Consider the following 25,979-nt stretch of genomic DNA (forward strand, 5'->3'; position numbering starts at 1 on the left):
TATGCGTGTATAAGGTGTCATCCCCTGAAGCTCCAGTCTGATGTTTAGACTCTGTCGACCCAGATGACAACAAACGATGATCCCGTCGCTGGCGGTGATCGTCTATCCGATAAGAAGCGCCGTCACGTGATAATAGTCGTTAGTATGCGACCAACAACCCCAGAACTCGGCCTCATTGGACAATGGTTACAGCTAATTTTTTTTTATATAAAGACCGCCATCTCTAGGGGTGGGCACTCTCAATTCCTCCCCATGCCAAGTTATCTTCCATTATGTCAAAAACCCGCCATCTTCTGAAAGAGGACATTACTTATTCATTCGCAAAGTCACAAGAAATCAATATCCTCCACCAATTGGACTACTATGACAAGCGGGACCGATTTTTTGCTCATCTCGAGAGCAGACGGGCATGGATGAAGCGAGTTGTTGCTCAGCATCTGGGTTTGAAATCAACCAAAGTGTGTCATGTGGCAGATATGGAAAATTGGTACTGCGGCAGTTTCAATGTCTGTATCCCAGTCACTATCAGTGATTGGAAGGACAGGCGGCAGCTAGGGAGCGACGTCTTGATGCGCTTTCCTCTTCCTTACCGTGTTGGAGAGGAATTTCAACCTGGGAATGGAGATGAGAAAATCCAGTGTGAGGCTGGTGCTTATGCATGGCTCGAAGAGAATTGTCCGGATGTGCCTATCCCACAATTATACGGCTTTGCTATGTCAAGTGGTGAAACTGTATAGTGCCAGCTACCTTCTGCAGCTTATAAGATGTACTAACATGGTCAATTAAGTTCACTCGGGTTGAGTACCTGCCCACTATAAGCCGCTGGTTCCAGCTTCTACGCCGTCAATTGTTATCTTGGCTTGGCTACCCTGTGCCCACACCATATGTTCGCCCCTTAAACAGAAGACACATTTCTCTCGATGGCGTGATCGGTGCTGGGTATATATTGATCGAGAAGATTGAGGAACGTCAAGGAACTATGCTCTCAAAAACCTGGTTTAAAAAACACGACGACATAGAATTACGGACCAACTTCTTTCAAGACCTCTCACGCATCCTTCTAAGTATCAGTCGAATACCATTGCCACGAATCGGTTCATTCGTCGTAAACAGTGACGGGTATCTTTCTTTAAACAATCGTCCATTATCAGTTGAAATCCAAGGCTTGGAAAACGAGAGAATCCCAACCGACATGCCTCGCGACTTCACATATTCCACAGTTGAATCATATCTATATGATCTACTTAGAGTCCACGACAACCGCCTCAAAAACCAGCCTAATGCAGTATTGAACGTACCGGACGCTGGCTATCAAATGTCAGCACTGGCAGGAATGCGAACAACATTACCACTATTCTTCCGTCGAGAACACTGCCGGGGTCCTTTTGTCTTTTCTTTGACGGATCTTCATCAGAGCAATATCTTTGTTGATGATGATTGGCATATAACATGCTTGGTCGATCTCGAATGGGCATGTTCGCGGCCAATTGAGATGGTTGAGCCTCCTTACTGGCTAACCAATAAACCCGTGGACTCCATGGACCCAGAAGAATATGACTCCCATCGTACGGAGCTAATGGCCGTGATGGCGACCGAGGAGAGGAAAATGCCAACGGACAGAACGATGCCACGGCTGTCCAGAGTTATGGAAGATGCCTGGTCGAGGGGGACTTTCTGGTATACTCTGGCTATCACCAGCCCGACGGGTCTCTTCAAGCTATTCTACAAACACATCCAGCAGCCTTGGTTCTCCAAGCACAAGCCTGAGGAAGTAGGTGAGATCATGCCCTTTTTCTGGGCGAAGAATGCGGGGAAGTTCGTCGCAAAGAAGCTCTCTGATAAAAAAAAATACGACCACGAGCTTCGGTTGGCCTTTGGGGTGAAGGGAACGAACTAGCCACTAATCCTATTGCATATTACCCAAGTCAGCAATGTATTTGCTGAAATTAGAACGTAGATTCCCCATTTCTGCCCAGTAGAGCCAGACTATTGCCATCTCACCAGCCGATAGTACAATAAAAAGTGTAATCCGAGACTGATACTCGATGAAAAGCAATCATTCACCCAAGATTATATAAACTATATTCCTACCATACGCCGAAATACACCTCAAATCAAATAAATCCCTAGGCTAAGCCCGTTCAAAATCATCATGCGATGGTGTCTCATTCTCCCTCGTCACCGGTGGCGGATTGAGACTTCCAGGATCTGTCGAATTCGGGATACCCATAAGTGATCTGCGGTGGCTGCGTTTGTCAAGTTTCTCGCTTGTTTCTTCAGTCGCCTGGGTCTCCAACGGCGCTGTGCTGTCATCTGCATATTCATCGGTGTCCAACCCTCTGGCTCCGAGATACTGGACCCTGATTGCATGTCGTAAGTTGTCGATGAAGCTTTGCATTTCCGGCATGGGGAATACGCCGTCTGTATCAAGGACATCGGCGTAAAGACGTTCAGCCTCTTCAAGAGATGCGGAGGCCAATGCGGGTTTCCTGTTTTTGAGCCAGAGGTCCGCGGCGAAGACACTCCACATCCCGGCTTTTCTGCGCCGCGACCCCTGTTTCCACACGCCTGATCCTAGCCCTACCTTGGACGCGTAGCACGCTGACACTCTCTCGCTGAAAAGGATTTGGCCAATTGAGCCTACTAACCCTATGTCCATGGCCCGCATAGCCCATCGGGTTGCGCTTTCTGTTGCTGAGCCCCCGCGTGATTTGAGGAGTTCAATGGCCAAAGTGAGACAGCGTAGGCCATTAGTTGCGTCGGAGCATCTCGTGAGATAGGAGTAACATGCTGTTTCTAGCATTTGATCAACGGTTTCGAGCTTGGTTTTGCCTGAAATTGCAAGCGGATTGAGAAGCATGCTCACTGCGCACATCTCGTGAGCGCCAGCATGGTATCTCCATGCCTTGTCGTTGCCATAATCTGACCGCACGAGCTCGTATGTCGATGCAGACAGCTTCCAATCACGGAGCATGAAAGCGAAATCAGCCAGTTTTCGTAGTATTGCCTCCGGAGTATCGGGTTTGTAGAATCCATGTACTGCATCGTAATTCCCACTCACTCCGCCTGACCCAGAACCTGCGAAACTGGATCTGGAGCCAGCTCCAAAACCAGTCCATCGTCGTGATAAGGACATGAAACGCCCACTAAGACCACGCCTTCGGGATGCCACCTGGTCGTTCCAGACGGCAACTCTGTTCTCCATGAACGGAATCACCGATTGAGCCACGAGTTCTCGAACAAATGTTTTAATTGCCATAACATCAGAGTCGAAGAGGTAGGGGACACCGTCTGCGTCCAAATCGACTAAGAGCTCTAGATAACGGAAAATTGTCATCATATTGTAGTCAAGTAGAATAACATGCTGACTTACCTGTTTGGCCCACACCTTGAAGATGCTCCGATGGCGATAGCCATTCGCATTCAGGCACCCGAACACTGTCATCATCCGTAACGACGCATTGATTACTCCGAAGCCTAAGAAGATGACAATGGAGCCCAAAATGCCGCTTCATTTGATCGTAAAGTTTGGTCGACTCCGTGATATCATCACGGTCCTCGTCATGGACCAACACATAGTAGCGAAGGAATTCGGAATGAACCCAAGGCGGCATCTTTTTGTCGCCATTGCTCGTATCTGCATACAGCTGTCTAAGCGACTCAAGCGGAGCGGTATTGCGCGAACTTATTGCAATCACGCATGCCACCGGATGTCGGAAGGTCTCATGCGAACTCACGGGGGAAGCAGATAGGAGTTGACGTAAAAAGAATTTGTATATCGAGGACGTTGACGGCATACCCAGGACATCATTCGGTTGCACTGACCCTACCAGAGGATCATCTGCTGAATTAAGCTGCCGTTCTAGCACCTCCTCCACCTGCGCCAGAGGAGACGAATCTTGACCCGGACTCCGATTCTGTACCACCCCCCCTAAATCAACAAAATGAACCCCATAATCCTCCCAACCATGGCCTGCCCCGATGATATCCCTTATAACAACCTTCCCATGAACATCCTCTCCAAAAGGTCGAATCAACTCCCAGAAACCTCCCTTGAAACCTTTCTGCCTGACCAATTCATCGGTATCCGCGGAAGCGTAGACTGCGACCACAGGAGAGAACGCGCGCGCGATCAGAGACCTGATATCCTCGGAGCCCTCAAACCGTCCCTCCAGCGGCGAACCCAGCGTTGACCGTGTTAATTGGGGCGTAATCGACCTCACAGATCTCGCGTGCGGCGAAGCAATCCGGATCGGAAGGTCAGCGGTCGTGGCTGAGAGCGGCGGGGTAGGGGAGGTGTTAATCCTCGACCCCGCCAAATCTGAAGTAGAACCTAGAGCGGGAGATGAATCGCGGCGTTGGTCTGGGTACCTTGCCTTGGATGCGACACGCGGCACGCCGGGGGAGAAGGACGGCGGAGGTTTGACCGGAGGAGCATCTCCGGGCGATGTCATGGACACCGGATGGATTCTGATAAGGATTCAAAGAAGAAATACGAACCCGTAGAGCCCATCGACTAGCGGAAGCCGTGAGATTAAGATATGGGACGGTTAGGGCGAGAGAACGAAGCTATAAGAGGGGTGATGTTAGTGGAATGGAGGAGAGGCCGTTGAGATCATGGGCCAAGTCAAAGTGGCAGAAAACAAGCGGCTCATAAATGACAGCGCAAATCCACCATGGCCAGAAATAATTATACCACTGGATCTTTATGGAGTCGAAAGATTAATTCTATGCCTTGACACCTTTGGTCTCTTCTTTTTATGGTGTATGACACAATGTAGGAAAAGTCATACCAAGAAGGCAGAAGGCGGTGATCTTCTGGATCGGCTGTTTCTCTTGCTCTTGTCCCAACTCCAATTAATATAGTGAGCTTCAATACGCGATTGTCGCTTTTTACTTATGGCTGCAGTCTATGCTGAGATCCCAGACTATCCGATTTTTCGTTGAATGTCGCCTGTGTTGTGTTCTCAGCGCATTGTCCCGCTTACCTGCCCCTCCAAGACGCTGTTTGCTGAGATCAATCACATCGCCCATACCTGTGCGACATTATCGACCTGCGGCATATCAGCCCATGAGTCGTCGCAAAGTCCAGACGAGTCCTTCTGCACAAACATACAAGCGAAGACGCATTTCCTACAATACCAACGACACCATGGCCCGGAACGCGCAGGCCCTGCCCACCGTACAGCTTACTCCGATCGAGAAGACCTTAAAAGAGCTCCTTCTAGACGTCGCGCAATATATTCGGAATCAAGAGATTGCAAAGGGTGGGAATGAGGACCTCCCGCACACCGAGCTACGGTTTACTGGGGGTTGGGTGCGAGACAAGCTGCTAGGCGTAGACAGCAATGATATCGATGTGGGAATCAGTACGATGACAGGATACCAATTCGGTATGGCTCTGAAGGAATACTTGGATGCACCGGAGAACCTGGACAGGTACAAGAAGAACCACCCGAACGGCGAGCTGAACGAAGCCATTGTCAGTCTACACAAGATCGAAGCGAACCCCGAAAAGTCGAAACACTTAGAGACGGTGGCCACGAAGATCTTTGGTCTCGAAATTGACCTGGTCAATCTGCGAAAGGAGACATACTCGGAGGACAGCAGGAACCCGCAGATGGAGTTCGGTACGGCACAGGAAGACGCCATGCGCCGTGATGCGACGATCAACGCGCTTTTCTACAACCTGAATGAGTCCAGGGTGGAGGACCTCACGGAATCCGGCTGGAGTGATATGCAGAACAAGATCGTTCGCACTCCATTAGAGCCATTCCAGACTTTCAAGGATGACCCGTTACGTGTGCTACGGTTGATCCGGTTTGCCAGCCGGTTGGGATATCAGATCCATGAGGATACAGAACGAGCGATGCAGAATAAGGAAATTAGTGAAGCTCTCAAGCTGAAGATTAGCAAGGAGCGTGTTGGAACGGAGCTGGAAAAAATGCTTAAAGGTAGGTTGATGATACGGATTGTTCAGCAAACTCATGATGCTCACCAAGTATAGGGCCTGATCCTCGAGGCGCATTGAATCTTATTGATCGTATCGGACTTTATATTACGATATTCGCGAACCATCAAGACGATGTCCAAGCAGAAACATCGTCCTGGGCTCTTGCATACAATACCTTTCAAAAATTGCTACGTACGGGTGCAGAGAGCAGTGACGCCGTCGGGCGCGTAAGGAAAATGCTCATTCGTGATAAGTCAGAAATCTACTATGCATGGGTCATCACTGCATTCGCACCTTGGACCAGTGTCCCGACACGTATAGTCTCGGGTAAAGCCAAACCGCTTCCACCACGTGCATCCGAAGTTGCCAGAGACAGTCTTCGTTCGGACAACAAGACCATCAATATTTTGCGGGACTCGTCGAATAATTGGAAAAGCATTATCGATGTCAAATCGTCGCTTCTAGAGGAGCGCCTGAACGGCACGGCTGCGGAAATTCGACAGCAAGTTGGTCTACACATGCGGTCATGGGGAAAGGAATGGAGACTTCAATTTGTCTTGAGTATTCTTCAAGAAGTCATGCAGGGACACGATTTCTCTAAAGGTAAGACATCGGACACATTCCCCCCGTTCTACAGTCTGGAAGACGATTTGCTCACTCCTGCCCCGCCAACAGTTATTCAAGAATACGACGCTTTCCTGGAATATATGGTGAAACAAGACCTCAAAGAGATATGCGAAATGAAGCCCATCGCAAACGGAGACGAAATCATGAAGCATATGAAGGTATCGAAAGGGCCATGGATGAGTAAAGTCATCGATGCGGCGATTAAGTGGCAGCTCCTGTATCCAGAGGTCACTGAGAAGGAAAAGATTTTGGAAGCCCTCTCAAGTCAACGAGAAGAATTAGGCATCCCTCCACAAAAGTAGACATTTGCTACAAGGAAATGAAAGAAATGCTCGGATAGTCTATTATTGTACTTGGTAGACGTAGTAGTATAGACGGCAGCAGTAACTTGTCCGCTTCTCCAAATTTTCATTTTCCGCCCACATATCTCTTCGTTATAAGCTGCATTAATACCTACACTCTTTTCCTTTAAGTGATAGGAGTGGCATTATTGTTCGTTTATTATTTAATCGATTCTCCCGCCGTGGATTTTGTTTGCCGCGTCCAGTCATGGAAGAACTTCGCAGAGCGGCACGTGAGTCCCTCCAACAACAGCCCGACCTCCCAGCCATTACCCTTCCAGACAACATCACACTCCCCGATTCATTAAATTCATTATGGAATGAGCTGTCATCTCTAAGTCCAAAAAGCGATGAAGAGGTAAGTCTACGTGTTCCTACTGGCTTAGATATGCTCTGACAATGCATCCAGACCAGCGAAGACCTCCTTGTTGCCCAAGGATTTCTGGATAAATGGGACTTAAAGAAATTATCAGACCGGGATGAGGATGTGGTGAACTACATGTATAAGTGGGCTAGTAATGCAGCGCTTCCTGGTCCTGTGTTTGGTGATATCTCTGATCCGGAGGGGTTATCAGAAAGTGGGCATTTTCATTACCTCTTCTTGCGTACAAGCATGACTGACATGTGCAATAACAGAGAAGAATCGGACAATGAAGACTTGTCGAATCAAATCAACTATTGCCATTTCCGTTCTTACATCTTTGGCTGCCCTATTACCCGTTGAGAAAACTGCCAACAAACCGGATATCGTCATCGCACTGGCAAGCTCCACGTCTGATAACAATCCTTGGATGACAAGCACAAGTTCCACAAAGGCTAGGGAGGCACTGCAATCTTTCACTACAGACCTTCGTGCAGATGCATCCACTTTCTGGTCTGTCGTTGAGCAGGTCCTGAAAGAGGGAGTAAAGCCTCTCTTCGCCAAAACGAGGAATCCGGCAATCACAGATGCTGGTCGGAAGAACTTCCATCCTGTGCCTTTGGGTCGTTTCGACACGAGTATTTTGGATCCGGAGTCGAAGCCGTGGAAAGTTCACAATCCCTATGCTACTACTGTTTTTGAGTGGGTTATTGCTCAGTATCATGTACGTTTCCCTGGCGAACACTTTCAGGCATGAGCTGAAAACGATCTAGCCCACGGATAAGGGGTATCTGGAAAGACATTTCCCTCTCCTCATACCTCCAATATTGTCCCTAATAGACGACGACAATCTAGCCTTCAAAGCCCGTGGCTGTAGCATCCTCCTACAACTCCTCAAACCAATCAGAGAAAGCAAATCCGACATCCTCCGGCGAACGAACCTCTCCTCCGTCTTCGAAGACGCCATAAAGCAATCCTTCTTCTCGCTCCCAACAATTACACCGGAAAACGACTCTATCAAACTCCTCGAGGTCGCCTACCCTGCCCTTCTCTCTGTCCTGAAAACAGCCTACCAGCTTCCCACCGTCCCAACGAACAATAAAGAAGACGATATAAACACATATATTACCGGTGTCACCAGAATCCTCCGCGACCATATCATCCCGTCATTCCACCACATCAGCTCAACGAACACAACCTCGACATTCTCGTTCGCATCCTTCCCGTACCCACGCCTCTCCACGCTTCTGGTAAACCAGCTGCACAACATCCTATCAGAACTAGGCATCTATACCACAAAATACCTCCAGGAAATTATTCCCGTCCTGTACAGTACACTCTCAAACCCGTTTGGTCCCGCACACATCCCTCTGCTTCTCATGTCTGTAGCAGCAACGCGGGCTGTTATTCTTAACGCGCATCCGCGGTTATGGAGATGGCGCGGGGAGATACTTGGTGGTATTTGTGCGTGTTGGGTGTATGCGGTTGAAGAAGAGGGCGGGGTTGCGGAGCGTGCAGAGAAGGGGCGTGGATTGGAGGGTGACAAGGCGGCTGGGGAGGCGTTGGATGCGCTGAAGAAGGAGCTTAGGGGTGTTGTCTATTTGTTGAAGCTTGCGTTGGAGAATCCTGTGGATGCGGAGGGAGATGAGGGACAGTTGGGTGCGAAGGAGAAGATCGGGGATGAGATAAAGGAATTGATTGTTGCGGATGATATCCTGAAAGAACTGCTTTTGGGTTATATTGATCTTGAGGATAGAAGTTTCTTTGGTTGTTAATCTGAGATGGAATCTAAATGCATATTCAATGATGCTATAAATTAATACAGGGTATCTCCAAATTAAGTACTCATAATACATGACCAATCTGAAAGAATGAGGATCAAAGATCAACCCTCTGCTTAAACAAACTCTTACCCCTCAACCACTGCCGATATCTCTTATACCTCTTCTTTTCATAATCCTCCTTCGCAACAGAAATCCCACTCTCCGAAACGTCCAAAAATTCCAAATAATCCTCCACATTCTGCTCCGCATTCGCTTCCAACGTCCCCTCCTCGACATTACACGTATTTGCATACTCTAGCAAATCCAAACTCGACCCGCCTTTCTCACGAGCGATCAGCTCATCTTCAGAAGTCACAACGAGAGGCACCTTGAGGGGGTGGTTGATGTAGCGTGCGTATTCTTCGGCTTCGGCGGGTTTGACGGAAGGGTTTAGGGAGTCTTTTACGAGTTGGCTCAGGGTCCATTGGGCGATTTGGGCTTTGCTGGGTGTTGAGGGTAGTTGTGGTTGAGATTGGGATTGGGATTGGGATTCATAGGAGGGGGAGGCTTTGGTGAATGGACGAAATTCTTTCATGATGCCGCCTGCTGGAGGGCGTTTTTCAGCGGAGGGTTGTTGGTATTGCCAGTTTTGTTGGGGGCTCGATGTATTCGTACGCGTGTCATCTGAAGGTTCTTGGATCTTGACACCTCGTTGTGGGTGTCTTTCGCGATTGACTTGTTCGTGTGGGATCCAGACGTCAAATGGGCTAAGGCCGGAACGGAGAGGTGGGCATCGATGTTTGTTGGAATTCAGTCTGTAAGAGAATATTTTCGGGAATGAAGAAATAGCTAGCGGTCGATAGTATTCAAGCCAGTAATCATCATAGCACGATAAAGGTTCCTTTGGCCGCTGGGGCGGAGGTGGTAACTCTTTCTGCTTTAGGTTCTCCGGCGTATACCAGCAGATATAGTTTGGTCGCTTTCTATTTGACCAAGATCGCGGGTCTGCATGGTGCAAATAGTAGTCCGTAGAGAGATCCCATAACATTGGTTGTCCCTGGGAGAAAATGTAATTACCAAGGAAGAGGTTGTATGCTTCTTGACGCTGAGCATCGAGGAACGAGTTGTTATAATATCGTTTAAAGCTTTCTACCATGTCCCTTGAATGGCTGCTCCACTGGTTTATTTTGCGATATGTCGCCATGGTGTTGACTAAATGTGATCCACCATATTGGATGGCAATTGTGTCACCATGGTCGTGCCACATCGTCGTAAAGAGGTTAACGGCATGAGTATCATACTCCACTGTTGTGCCTTCAATGATACCTAGAGCATGGAGTTGATGGCCAAGTGCACGTTTCCCAACCACAAACTGAGCGGCGTTGGTACGATCAAGGCAGTCGATGCAGTTAGTCCTTGCAATACCGTTTTGTAATTGCAACCCTGATTCCACATCATAGCCGTTCTTGAAGATGCCGGTCTTGGGAACTATGTCGCCTGCAATGTCCTCGAGTGTTGCAATCACATCTTGGTCACGGTTTTTCGAGGCCCGGCTCATATCAAATGGCCTGTAGATGATTTTCTTGTCCTTTGGAAGGAATTGGTTGAGGTAATTGATCGCATTGGTGTATTCTTTTAGAAGTTTGGATTCTCGCGGCGTGCGCTCTCTTGCTTTGATCAAATTCAGAACGTATATTGGTGCGCCATACCGGTCAAACAAGTTGTCAAAATGCAAAGCTGCTGCAGAGTAGAAGGGGTCCACCAAATTCAGTTCAATATCTGGCTTTGGTGATACCCCAGAATTCTCCTGGGTCCAATAAAGAGGAATACTTCCACGGTGCTGGACATAGGATGTATACAGGGGACTTGTATAAAGCCCCGGACCTGGTGAATGAAATGATGTTGCTGCCTGTTCTGACACAATCTGCTCAGTTTCGACATCATTGGCGACATATCCTACATCATTAGCACCGCGCTTCAAGAACCGAGCTCCTGCGAAGAATCGAGACCGACGAGCGATGATCGTGATATAGACATGCCGTCCATATACCGAGAGCTTTGCTTGGTCGACGTAACCATGGATAATTGGTAAGCACCATTCCCATGGCCTCTTGAGGTTTGACAGCGCCGGATCGAGGAGGTGGTTGTTCCATATAAACATCGTGTTGTAATCTTGGGAATAATTACTGGGCCGTCCATCTTGATTTGCCTTACGTTCGCGACAGATATTGTGCTGTAGTGTTCGTGTGATGTCGTAGGAATAACTAAAGTAAAACGAGCGGGTGAGGTCGAGGTTGTTCAGAATTGCAATATACCGGGCTTCTTCGTGGTTCTTCTCTGGTTTGATTTTCGATAATGATGAGGTTGTCAAGGAGATCAGTTCAGTTCCGTCAACCTGGTAAATGTAATGACCTCCTAACATAGCGACCTGGCTTCTCTTTGTCACAAGAAGCATGTAGTATGCACCGGTGAAGCGGATGAATCCCAGCAGTGCCCATGCACTGCATTTCAACTTCAGTCCTCCCGAGCTCTTATTCCCATCATCAATAGCGTCCAACAACTGGCTCATTTCCCGCTTGTTATAGACAATGTCGTCTTCTGCAACGCTCAAATCACCGGTCTCTGACGTCCGGTCGATCTTCAATATTCTGAACCTGGTTTCTGACAAATCCATGCCAACCATATAGAATCGACTAGCTGTTTCATATAGAGAAAACTTGTGCATGCGGTTGATACCTTCACTCCCAGTATCATAGAACACGGATAGTCGCCTTGGTGCCGAAGTTAGCGTCGAATCTCGCTGAAAAGACGTCGCAATATGAGGTTCTTCATCCTCCCCACCGCCGCCTTCATCTTCACTCAGCTGTATCCCAGTCGAAGAATCATATGTTGACGGAGCGTACGGCGGAGGATCCGGGGATGGTTTGAAGATCTCTTGCTGCGGATCCTCTGGATGTGCTGAACCTTCTTTTTCTGTAGATGCCTTGCTCGCCGTTTGAAATAAAGCAGAAGTATCTGAAGTTGCGATGGACGGCCCTGATATGGATTTTGGCGCATTGCTATCTGTAACGGATGGGGTTCTGGAGGGATCGTTGTTGACCGCAACACACTCCTCCTGAGGATCCCGGGCGCGGGATACCTCGTCGAAGCTCTCCATAATTGAACCGAGCTGCTAAGCAGCTAATTAGAGCTCAATAAATACCGGTTCAACTGGCTAGCAGAGCATAGCGTGGGATCGAGGCTGGGGTGGCGTCTCTACGGTATGTGGCATATCTCCACGTGATAAGACATGCGCTAACCCGATAAGGATGTGATATCATCGTCGCCAAATAGAGTAAACAAATGTACAGAACATAGGGAAAACTTTAGGGGTATAGAACACAGTATTAGATATGATTATGTGGCTTATATTCACTTTCGCTCACGGTTGCGCTTCGCGTATAATAGGTAAGAAACAAATCCAAGTACAGTCTATATGTATCTGGTCCTACATAGGCAAAATCGTACAATTCGCATTTACCAGACCGTCGCCGTTTTCGGCAACTCCCCTGTTCGGGTTTAGCGCCGGTGTCTCGCGCACCCGATGCGGTTTGGCTTCTACCTGATTAGGCTTAGCTTAACACGCTATACTATGTGGGGTCTTGCCGTCCGTCTCCGCCTTTACGTCGTTCGCCGAGTATATTGAGACAGCTGGTGCGTCGCTTGACCACCACTTCTTCTCATTTCCTTTACTTCCCTCGCCAATGCCGCCTCTGGCTCCCCATAATGCGCACCGGATAAGACCGTTCCGGTTCCTACCATCTCTACTCATCAGAGATGACCGCACAACAACAAGGACTGCTCTGCCTACATCTCGTCACCGTCAACATGCACCTGTGAAACCGCCAGGCATCCATTAACCGCCTCCACGATACGAACCACTAATATTACTAGATGACACGATATGATCCCGCGGTCATCGCGTTATGACCTGGAGGAACGCCACGCAGAATCCTGTTGGCCGGCCCATGGTGTCGTGTCCTGCTAGGCGGCAGTGCTTGCTCTGAATCGTTCAGCGTTGACAAGTTTACCTCTGCAAATTCAGCCGGATCTGAACGCCAATGGCAAAAATGCCGCGTTTATGCCGTTCTTCCTGACAACAGGTCTTTGGGAATTCGTGTTGCATCCGGCCAGGGCCTTGAATTGATGAGCCATTTGGCCCGACAAGTGTTACTTATGCAGAGTCAGCTGAATTTGAATACCAATGACAAAAATGCCGCATTTTTGTCGCTCTTCCTGACAACGGGCCTATGGGGATTCCCGTTGCATCACCCGTCCAAGGACTAGAATTGATGGGCCGTTTGGCACGTTTTCCGATTGCCTTAAGTGGGAAACTGATACGCCTGATTGGCTACATTCGAGGTTCATCGTGCTGAGATATTCCGTTGCAATCCTGTGATGTTCGGAGCCGTTCATACTGCTAGCAGCCCGACTTGAGCTCTTCCATCTGCGTTCAGGATCATCTTATGCCCAGCGCCCCAGTCAGAGTAGCATCCTAGACTCTCCAATACTCTTCTGCTGGACGTGGTAAACAAATGATGAAGTACTGCCAATACGGGACCTATGATGGACATGCATATAAGATCGCATAGCCCACGTTGATCATATATTTCGTTATAACCTCCTTCACATTTGCTCGTGGCATCGAACCGGGGGACTTGGCGCCGGAAATTTTCTCCAAATCGCAAGGTGAGCGTCTCATACTTAAACTCCGACCATTCCTCCACATTCTAGATCGTATCCCAGTCTTCACTGAAGGTGAAGGTTGGTCCTCCTGGGACAGGGTCCGCAGGGGCAATGGCCGTAGGGTTGCGTTTCACCAGGTAATCTAGAAGAGTTTCAGTCATCTCGGAGAATTTCTTCAATGATGTGGGTGACCCGGAACGCAGTTGGTGCTAGCGCCGACGACATGCCCACAGGCCTCGGTGCAGGGCCGTTATGGGACTGATGCGCACCGCCTGGATTGAGCACCCGGAGTTACATCTGCCCTTGATCGACCGGGGCGAGGGTGAAACAGCCCAGAAAGCCCTTCGCCCGGGCTCTGGCGCAGAAGGCCGAACCCGAATGCGCAGTGAGACAGGAGTGGGTGTTGGTGCCTCAGATGCAGCGTGCCCATTCGTCCTCCCTCTATTTCCTGCAAAACCTCATCGTAGGGAGCATCAGGATTGGCAGTTTCCCGTCGTTGGACAGCGATCTGTCAATCGTGCTGCCAGTCGCCTACCTGTTTAAGACTATAGTTACAGCGATGACACAAGAACTGTCTCGAAAAATTAGCAGAGACCATGACTTCATCAACACGCATGTGCTCAGTCTCGGCCATTCCTTCAAGATGATAATCGGCGCTGGTGCCGGACATGAGGCCGTCCCTTCTCCAAGCGGAGGGAGCAGGCCCTGGCTTATGCAGCCGCGCATCCAACAAGCTCACTCGCCCATCTCGCCGTCGTGCTCAATGGTTGCATGGCAACACGGACGGACACGCCAATGAAATGTTTAACACCCCACCTAGTCGAGAACATGTCTTTGGAGGCAATAATTATCCTGCGCCCCCTGTTAATAAACAGTTTGTCTGCAAGTACCTGAACTGTATCTCTCGCGTAGGGAGAAAGATCCGCCACTAATGCAGTCGTCAATTAACCAAGCCATAATATATGTTTGAAGAACGCAAAAAGCATAATATTTCCACATTAATTGGGTATTTAAATACATTTAATTGCCGACTTAGTTATATTAATATATTACTGTTAGCTATTGACCTTCGTTTTGGTAATAACCACCAATCCTATGTATAATGTTCAGTTCTGAGGCAAATTCATGAAATTGGACTGTATCTGGGTACCTCATAATTTCAAGGGCCGCGTTGAAATATCATATCGTCTCATTAAGCATTCTAACATCCCCGCTGATGTTAGCAGGATAGGTGGGAGGTTCGGTTCAGTTGTATACGCAGCGGTTGCTAACCCTGACTCGCTCAAAGACTGCTCTGGTGAAAAACCTCACTGTTCAAAATAGAACCCAAATGTTCGCTCTTCTCTGATCGACCGCGAAGTCAATCAAATGGTACTGCCAACTCGGTAAATGTCAATGAGCTCACTAGAGCGGATGAAGAATGGGTATTGGATACTGGTACTGCCTAGATAATCACCCATGATCGATCCCTATTCGTCAGTTTCCTTTAGGTGGACTCAAGCAAGGTTAACTTACCGAACGAATCGGACAATTCCGTGATGGTTGTAGAAACTATCCAGTTGCCTTTTGGCGATGAATTCGTCGTCCAGAATGCCCGATATATACCTGCCTTCAAGCGAAAGAATCTACTGTCTTTCAGCCATTTAGTCAAGTTTGGATTTAAGATTGATTATGTGGACAATCCACGGCTTTCTTTCACAATCCGGAGCTCTGATGACCGTTTGATGGCCATAGCACATGCAGACAGGAACTCTGCTAGTGTGTATGTGCTCCAACAACCTGATAATTAGACATTCATCGGCGCTGTACCACTCGTCGGCATATCCAAACACTTTCCAATTCCATGCAAGGGGGGAAGACGCCTCCTGAAGCGCACCAATCGACCCAGAGAAAAAGAATACCGATTCCAGATGATCAACAGCCAAAGCCAACCCCGATAGATGTATGGCATAATCGAACAGGCCACCTTCGTCAACAGGCATTAGTTTGGCTTCATCAGAAAGGCAATGTCACTATTGATAAAACACGAGAACTTGTAACGGCTCAGCCCAGCGCCTTCATCAGCAAACATCATCAACACGGCAAACAATACCATGGAAGCAATCAAGACAAACAAGCTGCTTAGCAAGACCACACACAACCATATGGGACTTCTTCATGTAAATAAACTTGCCTCTATTTTTCTTATCTTCTCCAGATTCGATATTCTCGTCGATGGCTACTGATTGATTTAGATAGGAATATCAATTCGTCAATATCTTCTAGCTATTGAGCCCGTGACATACTCAAGGTGGCCAAACAGCCCGGGTACTCCAGTCCCGGTGGGAGGACCAGTGGAGATCCCGGAGGATGCCCTGGGAGAGCTTTACCCGCGACCCCCAAAGAGAAGTAACCTGAGGCTTTACCAGGGACTTACCAAGGCCTGTTGCTCTATTCTCACCCAAATCCGCACTGGAAAGACTGGCCTGGCGGCATTCCTCCACCGGTGAAAGGTGCCGGGAATTACCTCCCCAAACTACCCGTGTGGGCAGGGGGCAGAGACCCCTAAGCATATTCTCATTCACTATGAGCGGTTCCAGGAGGCAAGGGCAGCGCTAGAGGAGTCAGAGCAAGTGGATATTAGGCACCTTCTGTGTACAGAGAAGGGTGCAAAGAGGCTGTCTCACTGGTGGCTCAATCATGGTGTTCTACAGCAATTCAGTTTGACCAGGGCCCTGGAGATAGGGACCGAGTGGAGATGAATAGAACTCATTGTGGAGCTGCTTTCTGCAGATCTACAACATGTTATCTGGCAGGCTGCCAAGATGCGTCGTTTTTTTGTATGTAGGAGTTTTCATGGGGATTTTTTTCATGCAGCATGGGACTCGCCCACGCTGGGCTTTTGCCTATTGGTTAGATAGCGTGCAGCACCCCATACCTCAAGATGACGGGGCGTATAAATTTGTTTATTTATATAAAAGGCCAAGATATTAAAAACAATTTGGCTCAAAAGTCATACTGTAGAACGAAACAAGACTTGAGCACCAACTGTTCCCTGTCTAATGTAGGCCCAGAGGCGAATCGGCGGTGCTGGTGGTGATATTTGCCCTTGCTCCCCTTTTATTGTCTCTTTCTTCTATACTATAATACGCTAGCAGGAGCGCCATCCACTGTCTTTGCAAGAATATCCAAAGCAACATCCATCTTTGGACCTGAGTAAGCCACACGAAAAACCCTCGGCCACCCACGCGTATTATTGGATGCAAACTCAAACTTTGCGCCTTGCAACTCATCGACAAAAGGATTCCCAGTAACCACAGGGAAGTGGATGAAATAGTCCCTCCGGACCACACCAAGTGTAAAATCATCAAATGAGACTGACTCTAGTGCTGGAAAGCTGCTGAGAGTCTGAAACATTCGTTTTATGTCTTGAACATTCGCATAGATATTTATTTTGAGAACCCGGAGGCTATGTCGGCATCTCTGGAGTCTGGAGTAGAACCATTAGGTCTTCAATTGATACTGGGATACTTTCTAGTCCAATTTCCTGTAATTGTGACCGTGGGCCATCTACTGATGCAAGACGATGGATAATCTCTGTGCAGCCACTCAGGCCATGGTTTTTGAGATGCAGCATGTGAAGATTGGGGGCTGAAGGAGTATATTGGATGTCCAATCACGAACAATGCCATGCTCAAGTGTATATATCAGTTTTAACTCTTCAAGGTGCTGCCCAACTGCAATAAATTGGTCCTTGTCTGAAACTTGCAGTCGCTGAGGGTCTGGAGCATAGTTGAATTCATCCATGAAATTGACTATAAGTGCAGTGACAGGATGATGGGTCTAGGCCTCGAAATGGTCCGATTCAGGTTCCAAAGGTCGGAACTTCGAACCTGAACCTGAGATTCTCAGGTTCGAAGTTCTGGAGCCTGAATCGGATCGCGGTTCTATCAGGTTCGAATTTGAGTCGAACCTGATAGAACCTGTTTTGCATAATTTTGCCAAGATTTTCCTATTTTGGCTGTACAAAAATATTAGTCATATAACGTAAATTTACGCAGTATATACGTGTCACGCGTTATATAGGATACGAGTAATATTTTGAAATAATTCTGTATTACAAGATATTATAGTCTAGCTATTGAAAAAAAAAAAAAAAATCAGTTACCTCAAATTAGAGGCATATCTTATTTAAAGACATTCATTAACCTAACCTCTCGACTCTATGTCAATTGATAATTATAATTATATCAGGGAACAGAGCCAAGCTGGAACCATATTCGGACTAACCCTACAGCCCTGAACGGTGAATCCCTAACTTGCCTAAGTAAAGAAAAAGAGAAAAGTAAGATTATAGAAGAAAGTTGTAAAAGTCGTTAATTTGATCTTCACAGCATCTCCTTTATTTTGTAAGCAAACTGCAGTAGAAAGACAGGTTCTTTCGTTTTTCTGCGGTAAGTTGAGGAGATGAAGCTATTCCCGTTGTAGTGTCACCTCTGACTTGCTTTCACTGCTCGCAGGCCAACTTACCAGTGAATTATTCACAACCCCTCCTTTCCTCCACTTCTTATTCTTCTGCATTATCTTGTCAACTTCCTCCTCTTCTCCTCTCGTCCACTCTTGCTTCCAGTGTCTACGCCTTCAAGAAGAGCACCTTCATCCCGAAACCACGGCCCAAGATGTATCGACCAGGTCCAAAGAAAAAGATCCCCTGTACCTACGATGACTGTAAATTCTTCTTCGCCTCAGTCGAGGAGATGAAAAAGCACAAGGAAATGGAGCCTTTACACGATTACTGTGCCAAGTGTGATCTCGACTTCGAAGACGAAGAGCGTCACCTCATCCACAAGCTCCAGGCTGAGAACAAACACATTGTCTGCCCTATCTGTGGAATTGATTTCCGCAGCGAAGGAGGACGTGACGCTCACATTCGTCAGGTAGGCACGGTCCGTCACGACGCAGGATCTTCGTAGAGTACTAACGCAGAGACTCAACCACTCATAGAACCACCGCGCGGAACAGCACCTAATATGCCACGGCTGTAAGGTTACTTTCAAGAGTGCTGCTGGACTGATGAAGCATATCGAGGATAACGAGTGCAGCGTCATCAGCCAGACCCGTCTGCTTCAGGAGCAGTCCAAGAAGTTCATGATAAAGGAAGCCCTGAAAGCCGGTGAAGGACCTCCGATGCCCGTCATTCCCAACCCAACCGATCTTGACGATATCGATGGTGGTGTGAAGATCAACTTCTTGGATCTTGGAAAACGTCAGGCAATGGCGTATCAGCCGAAGCCGGGCAGAGACGACCCCACTGCAAGTGTAGATGCTATGCTTGCGCTGAAGCACTGGCCCGTGCTGGGAGAGAGCAGGGGACAGGCGACATTTGGAATGCCCACGAGTGACTTAATGGCGTTTTCGGATGCTGGTGATGATAAGGAACCTCCATCCACTATGGAAGACTCCCCTATTCACGGGAAGGGCTCTTTTGGTGCCGGAATACCGGAGGCTGGTCAGACCCTTCGTCTGTTGGATGATAAATGGGATGCCACCAAGTTTTTCAACTCATTTATCGGAAAGTACGTTTGTATCTGCGGCTCATCATTTCCCACCATGAAGGAATTCGAGGAGCATGTCTTGATGAAGAGCAAAGCAAAGCGTAAAGTCCAGTACGGATTAACCTTTTACCTTACACTCTTGATTCACGCTAAATGAATTATTCCTTCAGGTGCCCTGGATGTCTCAAGATCTTCAAGAGTGCCGCTGCCTTGGTTGCCCATTGCGAATCGCCCAGCGTGCGTTGCGCTATAAATGAGCAGGACGTCTACGGCCAGTTCATGGACGAAGTGAGCGGGGGACTGATTCAAGCTGTGGGATACAATGACGATGGAACCATCAAGTACGAAGCCGGCAAGTTGGACACCAACAGTACTCGTCAGGTGGAGTGGTGATATGGGTTAGTTCCGGGTTGGGGGTTCCCGAAAATTTCCTCTCTCCTCTCTTAGTCGTTTTTCTTCCTATGGCTAACAGTCTCCTACCCTCGTTGCGGATCTACGCCCAAAGCACATTTTCAGTTACAGTTACCCGGTTGCAAGTGGAATCGTTATTTTTTGCAAGTCAAATTCTACACTGCCATCTGGAAAAGAAAGCAGTTTTCATAGCATTTAGGAATATCTGGCAAACAGAATAACAAGTAAATTAATTATTATTCCATCAAGCATATCGACAATCGATATATACAAAGGAAATGGAAAATCGTATAAATATCTCGTCTAGCAGCAGTCTTCACAGCATTCAAAACACAGAAGCCCAGTACAACTACTGTCGTTAGCCTATTTCCCCTGATGAAGAAAAGAATGAGTACGACGTACACTCCGCAGCAAATATCCCCAGCACCGGCACCACCGCGCAGATTTGTCTGCATGTTTTTCTGTGAGTTCTGCTGACAGTTAGATCAGTTCGTAGATCGAGATATACCAAAGCAAACATACCGGCTGCTGAATCACGACACGCTCAGCTTTATGGGCCGAAGGACTGGAGGGTTTATTCATGGTCATGGTGTTAGGATCCCATGAGGACTGTTGGGTAGAAGAATCCTCCTGCTTGGAAGACCTGAACCAGTCGAAGAGACCCATTGTGTATCTGTCAAAGAAAGCTTTAGATGATATGCGTGGAAGGGTTGAATAGGATATACTATGGCAGAATAGACTGGGAAATGAAGAAAACAGGACCCAGTATATACCAATGACGTGACAACGAGAACATGTCTTCGGAATCGGAATGAAAACACCTCAATGCCTCAATTTCGATGGACATTACCGGTCATGTCATGTATCTGGCTCCTCTGTGCCCAACTCATTGGCCATAACAACACCCCACCGGGCACTATTCTGCCCCTCTTGTATCCCATTGGATACATCCCACCTATTCTTGACCACTCAATATCGTTTTTTTTTTTTTTTTGTCTCTCCGTTCCGGCAAGCATCCATATCCGTATACTCCTCCAATCCTCCGATATCTGTGTGCTGTCGACGTGTTTCCACATATTCCAGCATATCGAGCACTATCCCTCATCTGGATATAATCAACAGGCAACTCCATTTCGGCAGTGGAGCCACATGGGTCGGGGTCCACAGGGCTGACGCTAAGCTTTGGTCAAGCTTTGCATGATTTGTGCAAGGATCTGGCCAATCATAGGCGGCCTATTGTCGGTTACTCGGGTATGTCAGGTATTAACCTAATACTGCATGTGGAAACAGTTAGAGATAGGAGAATGAATTAGTAGAGGGAGACGAAGGGAAAAGACAATGGCCTTGTGGTGCTGATTGCTCGTGGATCACGTGACTACACAACTGGCCGCATAGCCCACCGTAAAATTTTTGCTTCAACCGCGAAGTCCAAGATCAGACCCTCTGATAAACAGATAACCATTCAACCCCAAGACCCTCCAATCAGACATTGGTCAACTGAAACCCACCTCCTACGATAATCGGACCACATACTCTCAATACTAAAGACAATGTCCGAAGACATCCAATCCCGCCGCGAAGCTGACTACCAGCGCTTCAAAAACTACGCCGCCCTAACCTTCCTCGTCACCTCCCCGATCCTCATCGCTCTACCCCCCCGCAAACTAGACCACCTGACCGTCCTCCTAACAGGCGCCTTCTGCGTCTCTGCAAACCACTTAACCCACGAACGCACAGGTCGCAGCATCATGGACCGGCTTGAGTCGCGCCTTTCCCGGCACTCGGCGATTATCTCGGGTTTACCCAGTGAGCGCGCGCAGGAGATCCAGGCAAGAGTGCGGGCTAGCAGAGAGAAGCAGCTCCGGGAAGGGGGAATGAGCGAGGAGGAGATCGAGAAGTTGAGGGCGAGGCAGACGCAGGAGAAGGGAATTGCGGAGAGGGTTTGGATGGGTGGGGAGGAGGAGGGGTGGAAGCAGAAGAGGTTACGGGAGGAGGCAGAAGCGTTGGCGGAGGGGAAGGGGTATGGGGATTTGATTAAAGAGCATGTTTCGGACGTGTGGTCGTGGGGGAAAAAGGATGGTGAGTCGAAGGAGTGATGGAATTTGGGTGTTCGAAAAGTTGATGCCTTGGGTACCGGGTACCAGGGATTTAGTGGTTTGACGATGATGGTTTGGATGATGTATGATATGCGGGCTTGTATATGACGGCGTTTATATCCATGTATTACTACACAATCTACTTTCTGTTGCTCTACGCCTTTACGATATGTGAGATGAAAATGCAATGTATTCGGTAATCCAACCCAATGCAGTCCACCATTCGGCCTTAGGATCAAGGGAAACATCTCCTGCGCTTTCGTGTCTAGGGTAAAAACCTGACCAGGGCCAACAATCACAATCTGATCTTCCCCGGTACATGCATGTAATTTCAACTTCCCCGATTTCGGTTCTCAGTTTGATTCTTTGTCTTCAGCTCTCTCTTCCTCTCTTTCTGTGTGTGTACAATCTTTCGTCCCCTAGTACATGCGTATAGACACACGGGGAATGTGTGGTGTAAGACTTGATATGCGTCCATCCGGAGTGTAGAGATATGGACACTCCGAATGGACACATTTAACATGAGATAAATGTGAAATAAAGAAAAGTACTCATGAATATGAAGGTGCTTGCTTTTGAAAAAATTCCCAGCCGACCAACCCTCTTTTTCAAAAGAAAAGCACTTCTTGCTTCTTCGATCTTTGTCCCCTTTGTTCTTTCCCTCTTTTCTGTTTTGTTCATTTGAACTTTTTTTTTTGTGTTTTCTCTTGTTAGACTCGAATCTACCCCGGATCGTAGTGTTCCCAAAACCAAAAACAAACTAAGCCCTAACTTCATCCCCTGATACAGAACTAAAGACACGGTCATTTATGAACCGTTCATACAAGCTGGTAACAACCTGAACAGCAGTCTTCATTGACTGGCCACATCCCCATATAGGCTTAGTCATCCTTTATGACCGGCAATTTCCCCATAACAACATGACTGTCAGTACCAACTAGTGACACGACGTCTATGTCGAAGTTCAGTTGTCTGTGACTGACTGACTTGGTAATAAGATGCAGTCCTCCTTCCCGACTGACCGCGTCCCCATAGACATGACTGTTAATGCCAGTCTGTAACACCAAAAATCTGACATTGGCAAGTCGATATCGAGGCACAGCTGACTGGCAGTATGAGTGGAGTGGCATAAGTCCTTTCCCAGACGGGCCGATGATAGAAGAAATATGATGAGCGGAGCGGATACTAAAGAGTGCACAGTCAGTCTGGCCGATGTAAGTATGGTAAGGTAAGTAGAACCAGAACTAGGCCGAATAGGCGAGAATTCCTTTTTTTTTTTTTTTTTTTTTTTTTTGCAATATCATTTGTTTATTGTAATTCCCAGATCGGCCGGAACGACTCGAACACCCGCGGAGCACTAGGCTTGATTTAGTGGGTGTGTTTTGCCTTGTTGGGAATTTTGATCTTGGCAGTGAGTGCTGTGCCCGTTATTAGGGTTGGCTTTATCTTTATGGTATCCTTTGAACCCGGGAGACGGCCCATATCCGGGGAGGACTCATGGAAATAAGCCTTTTTTGTTTTGGTGGTGGTAAAGTCCTTTGAGCACCGGGGCGCCTCAAATATGGAGGACTCTTATTGTTGCCAACGTTGTTGTAATATTCCCTGGTCAACTCAGTTGAGTTTCGATTTTCCGAGAACTCCATAACTGCACATACCACTAACTTCTTTTTCTTCTTCTTTTTTTATTATTATTATTTTTTTTTATTAATCCCTATTCGTCCCACAGAAGCAATCCGGCCATATTATCCCCATCGGGTTCCCTTTATGGGGTACGCTCAGCAGTCCTTCTGTGAGGGTCTGGGGCTTGTACGAGCATCTCTTCAGACCGGGCTAGGTAACCCAAGATGCTGCTTGTTCTGGTTTTTGTTTTGGGTAGAATGTTAACCCGGGGGTCCGGGGGATGAGACCAGCTGTTTCCTGCACTCAAGTGGTAGTTCGAGAATATTTTCTTGGAAAATTTCGTGGGATGGGCTGGACAACTTTTCTTCTTTTTGTAGTTTGGTGTGTCGTCAGGTGGGTTTTCTTTTTCTTCTTTTTTCTGCTTTTTGCTTTTCCTGGTAATTGTTGAAGGTCCTTTTTGTAGTTTGGTTTGATCGACCACTTCGTAAATTTTCTTCAAATACTATGTTCACTTTTCCCATGAATGCAGTGCCCTCGTGTACGTGGTGAGTCTCATGTTCAGCATCTTGACCCGAATAAGGTTTGGTATAATGGCACGCAATTATGTGTTGCCCCGGGTAGTAAGGCCAATTATGCCCGGGGCCTTGTAGTCTGGGATAAAGTGGTTTGGAGCCGGTACCACTTAGGTGATAATAGTCCTTTCTTGTCTTCTTGTTGTTGTCTGGCATTTGGTCGTATTCTCCTCTTTTGTTTTTTTTTTTTTTTTTTTTTTTTTTTTGGTTCTTTTTGTAGAAATGGCGGACTGTAAATTAGGTGGGCATAGGTCGTAGTCACTGCCGGCAATAACCCGGTGCCTCCATCAGGCGGAAAGGAAGATGCAGCCGTTCCGTCCATTGTTTTGTTTGCCGCCGTTGTCAAAACCGGTTGCCATATCGGCTGTTGTTACCAGTTTTTCCTTGCCATTGTTTTATATTGACCGGGTCCAGCCTACCCTTGGTCGTTTACGCCAGAGAGAGACCCGCCATATGAGCTGTCATGATGTCGTCTGGAGTGCTCATTTCAGCACGGTTGTTGTCTCGTGACAAAGCATGGATGCAGCAAGTCTCTGCATTTCCAAGACCCCTTGGGCGAGGAGCTCCCTTCCTTGTTGTCTTTCCAGAGCAAGTTGCTCAAAGGCAAGTTGGAAGTGTCTTTCCAAGTCAAACTGGTACTGATAGACTGGTTGTTCCTCAAGGAGTGGTGGTGCATCTTGCATTGCCACGTCTGCATCTTCTTGCCAGATCTAGAAACACGTCAGTATCTGCTTTGGTAAATTGCATAATATAAGGGTGGGTAACTTACTGGCTGCTGCTTGACGACTGGGGGAGTATCAATCATAAAAACGTCTTCAATGGAGCGGCTTCCAGGCCTCTTGATGCGCAGTGCATGACGCATAACATTATCCCCATCCCAGGGACTGGTCTTGGCACGTCTGCCACGGGGGCCAGTGAGAAAGCCCTGGTTATTGACGGGCTAAAATAAGGTTGGTATCGATTGTATAAAAACTGCTAAAGGGAATGGTAGACTTACGATCGGATTGAACCTCCGGCTATTCCTGCGGTTGCTGCGAGCGGGGGCAGTGGCAGTCCGTCTCAACCCATTCGGATTCTGGTTCTGGTTCTTGGGCTGGGGTTGATCGTAAGTATGGAGCTGGTTGCCGGTACAGTTCTCAGCCCGTTGGTTCTGGCCTTGTTTCCAGCTCTGGATTCTCTGGGCCCGACGGCCTTTATGCCCCTGGTTGCTGTTGTTGTTACGAGCAGCAGGGCGCTGCTTGCCACATCGGCCGTTGCCCTATATTACTGGTTAGTATTCGCCAGAATATAACAGGAAATTGAGTTGTATTTACCTTCCTACAACCACCCTTGTTGTTAGCGGGCCCGTGTCCATTCGATCCCATGACAGTACTATTGTGGTTAAACTGTGCATGCTGAAATCCGCAAGCCGGAACACCGCGCTGTTGGCCGAAGCCGTTGTTGCCAATGAAACTCATGGTGAATTTACTGGCGACAATAAGCGGATAGAAGGATAAGAGGGAATACGGATACCACTAGCTCTCTTAAAAGAGTAGTCTCAGTGAGTCAGTGGGTCATACAAAGGGCCACTAATCACTGGCTCTTTTTTAAAGAGGTCTTCGTGAGTCAGAAAATAAATATGGATATCACCAGCTCTCTATGAAGAGTTTCGGTGGGAGAAATACGATGACGAGAAAGCTGAGATGTATACTACTGGCTCTGCTACTAGCAGATGTCAGTAAAGGGATGGTACGACGAGATAAAACGCTGTGAACGTAATGGTCGCCAATCTTACGCTGTGGGACGAAAGATGGAGAAAAGAAGAAAAGGAACCTAGCGGGGGTGGTGGGTGAACTTTTATACCCCCAGGAACTGCCTAGGCAGCTGTTTCGATCTCCTACCGGCAGAATGCCGCAGAGGCCAGGAGAGTTCATTCGGGATGTGCAGGATAGTCGACCATGGATCAAGTTCCAGGAATAGGCCAAGTGTTTCAAATT

The 25,979-nt window shown here is 47.8% G+C and overlaps 9 protein-coding genes across 9 annotated transcripts; 5 read left to right on the forward strand and 4 right to left on the reverse strand.

The window, feature by feature from the left end:
- Positions 1-272: 272 nt before the first annotated feature.
- EURHEDRAFT_514372 (uncharacterized protein) lies at positions 273-1,897 on the forward strand (the record flags this gene model as incomplete). The annotated part of the gene is made up of 2 exons (XM_040786262.1): positions 273-731; positions 788-1,897. The coding sequence occupies 2 exons, from the start codon at positions 273-275 to the stop codon at positions 1,895-1,897; spliced, it is 1,569 nt and encodes a 522-aa protein (XP_040640215.1).
- A 117-nt stretch (positions 1,898-2,014) lies between these two features.
- Positions 2,015-4,683, reverse strand: EURHEDRAFT_354501 (TRAPP III-specific subunit 85 family protein). The gene is made up of 2 exons (XM_040778454.1): positions 3,374-4,683; positions 2,015-3,291 (listed from the first exon to the last, which is right to left on the reverse strand). The coding sequence occupies exons 1-2, from the start codon at positions 4,452-4,454 to the stop codon at positions 2,132-2,134; spliced, it is 2,241 nt and encodes a 746-aa protein (XP_040640216.1). The 5' UTR covers positions 4,455-4,683; the 3' UTR covers positions 2,015-2,131.
- Positions 4,684-5,152: 469 nt separating this feature from the next.
- On the forward strand, positions 5,153-9,057 carry EURHEDRAFT_514374 (ATP :tRNA-specific tRNA nucleotidyltransferase; the record flags this gene model as incomplete). The annotated part of the gene is made up of 7 exons (XM_040786263.1): positions 5,153-5,954; positions 6,008-6,556; positions 6,629-6,844; positions 7,128-7,279; positions 7,331-7,432; positions 7,578-8,006; positions 8,056-9,057. The coding sequence occupies 7 exons, from the start codon at positions 5,153-5,155 to the stop codon at positions 9,055-9,057; spliced, it is 3,252 nt and encodes a 1,083-aa protein (XP_040640217.1).
- Positions 9,058-9,160: 103 nt separating this feature from the next.
- On the reverse strand, positions 9,161-12,202 carry EURHEDRAFT_453072 (phosphatidylinositol-3,5-bisphosphate 5-phosphatase; the record flags this gene model as incomplete). The annotated part of the gene is made up of 1 exon (XM_040784087.1): positions 9,161-12,202. One exon carries the CDS (start codon positions 12,200-12,202, stop codon positions 9,161-9,163), a length of 3,042 nt encoding a protein of 1,013 aa, XP_040640218.1.
- Positions 12,203-14,022: 1,820 nt separating this feature from the next.
- On the forward strand, positions 14,023-14,569 carry EURHEDRAFT_376462 (uncharacterized protein; the record flags this gene model as incomplete). The annotated part of the gene is made up of 2 exons (XM_040778856.1): positions 14,023-14,176; positions 14,238-14,569. 2 exons carry the CDS (start codon positions 14,023-14,025, stop codon positions 14,567-14,569), a joined length of 486 nt encoding a protein of 161 aa, XP_040640219.1.
- Positions 14,570-18,428: 3,859 nt separating this feature from the next.
- On the forward strand, positions 18,429-19,697 carry EURHEDRAFT_376463 (putative C2H2 finger domain protein; the record flags this gene model as incomplete). The annotated part of the gene is made up of 3 exons (XM_040778857.1): positions 18,429-18,686; positions 18,754-19,415; positions 19,475-19,697. The coding sequence occupies 3 exons, from the start codon at positions 18,429-18,431 to the stop codon at positions 19,695-19,697; spliced, it is 1,143 nt and encodes a 380-aa protein (XP_040640220.1).
- A 321-nt stretch (positions 19,698-20,018) lies between these two features.
- On the reverse strand, positions 20,019-20,381 carry EURHEDRAFT_453069 (uncharacterized protein; the record flags this gene model as incomplete). Its single annotated transcript, XM_040784086.1, has 3 exons — positions 20,019-20,064; positions 20,118-20,185; positions 20,238-20,381. The coding sequence occupies 3 exons, from the start codon at positions 20,379-20,381 to the stop codon at positions 20,019-20,021; spliced, it is 258 nt and encodes an 85-aa protein (XP_040640221.1).
- A 797-nt stretch (positions 20,382-21,178) lies between these two features.
- EURHEDRAFT_411041 (uncharacterized protein) lies at positions 21,179-22,026 on the forward strand. The gene has a single exon (XM_040781507.1). It carries the CDS (start codon positions 21,266-21,268, stop codon positions 21,809-21,811), a length of 546 nt encoding a protein of 181 aa, XP_040640222.1. The 5' UTR covers positions 21,179-21,265; the 3' UTR covers positions 21,812-22,026.
- A 2,296-nt stretch (positions 22,027-24,322) lies between these two features.
- EURHEDRAFT_354774 (uncharacterized protein) lies at positions 24,323-25,724 on the reverse strand. Its single transcript, XM_040778455.1, has 4 exons — positions 25,317-25,724; positions 25,001-25,261; positions 24,773-24,943; positions 24,323-24,713 (listed from the first exon to the last, which is right to left on the reverse strand). The coding sequence occupies exons 1-4, from the start codon at positions 25,458-25,460 to the stop codon at positions 24,486-24,488; spliced, it is 804 nt and encodes a 267-aa protein (XP_040640223.1). The 5' UTR covers positions 25,461-25,724; the 3' UTR covers positions 24,323-24,485.
- Positions 25,725-25,979: the final 255 nt, after the last annotated feature.

This window comes from Aspergillus ruber (assembly GCF_000600275.1).
Source record: "Aspergillus ruber CBS 135680 unplaced genomic scaffold scaffold00008, whole genome shotgun sequence".
Lineage (NCBI taxonomy): Eukaryota > Fungi > Ascomycota > Eurotiomycetes > Eurotiales > Aspergillaceae > Aspergillus > Aspergillus ruber.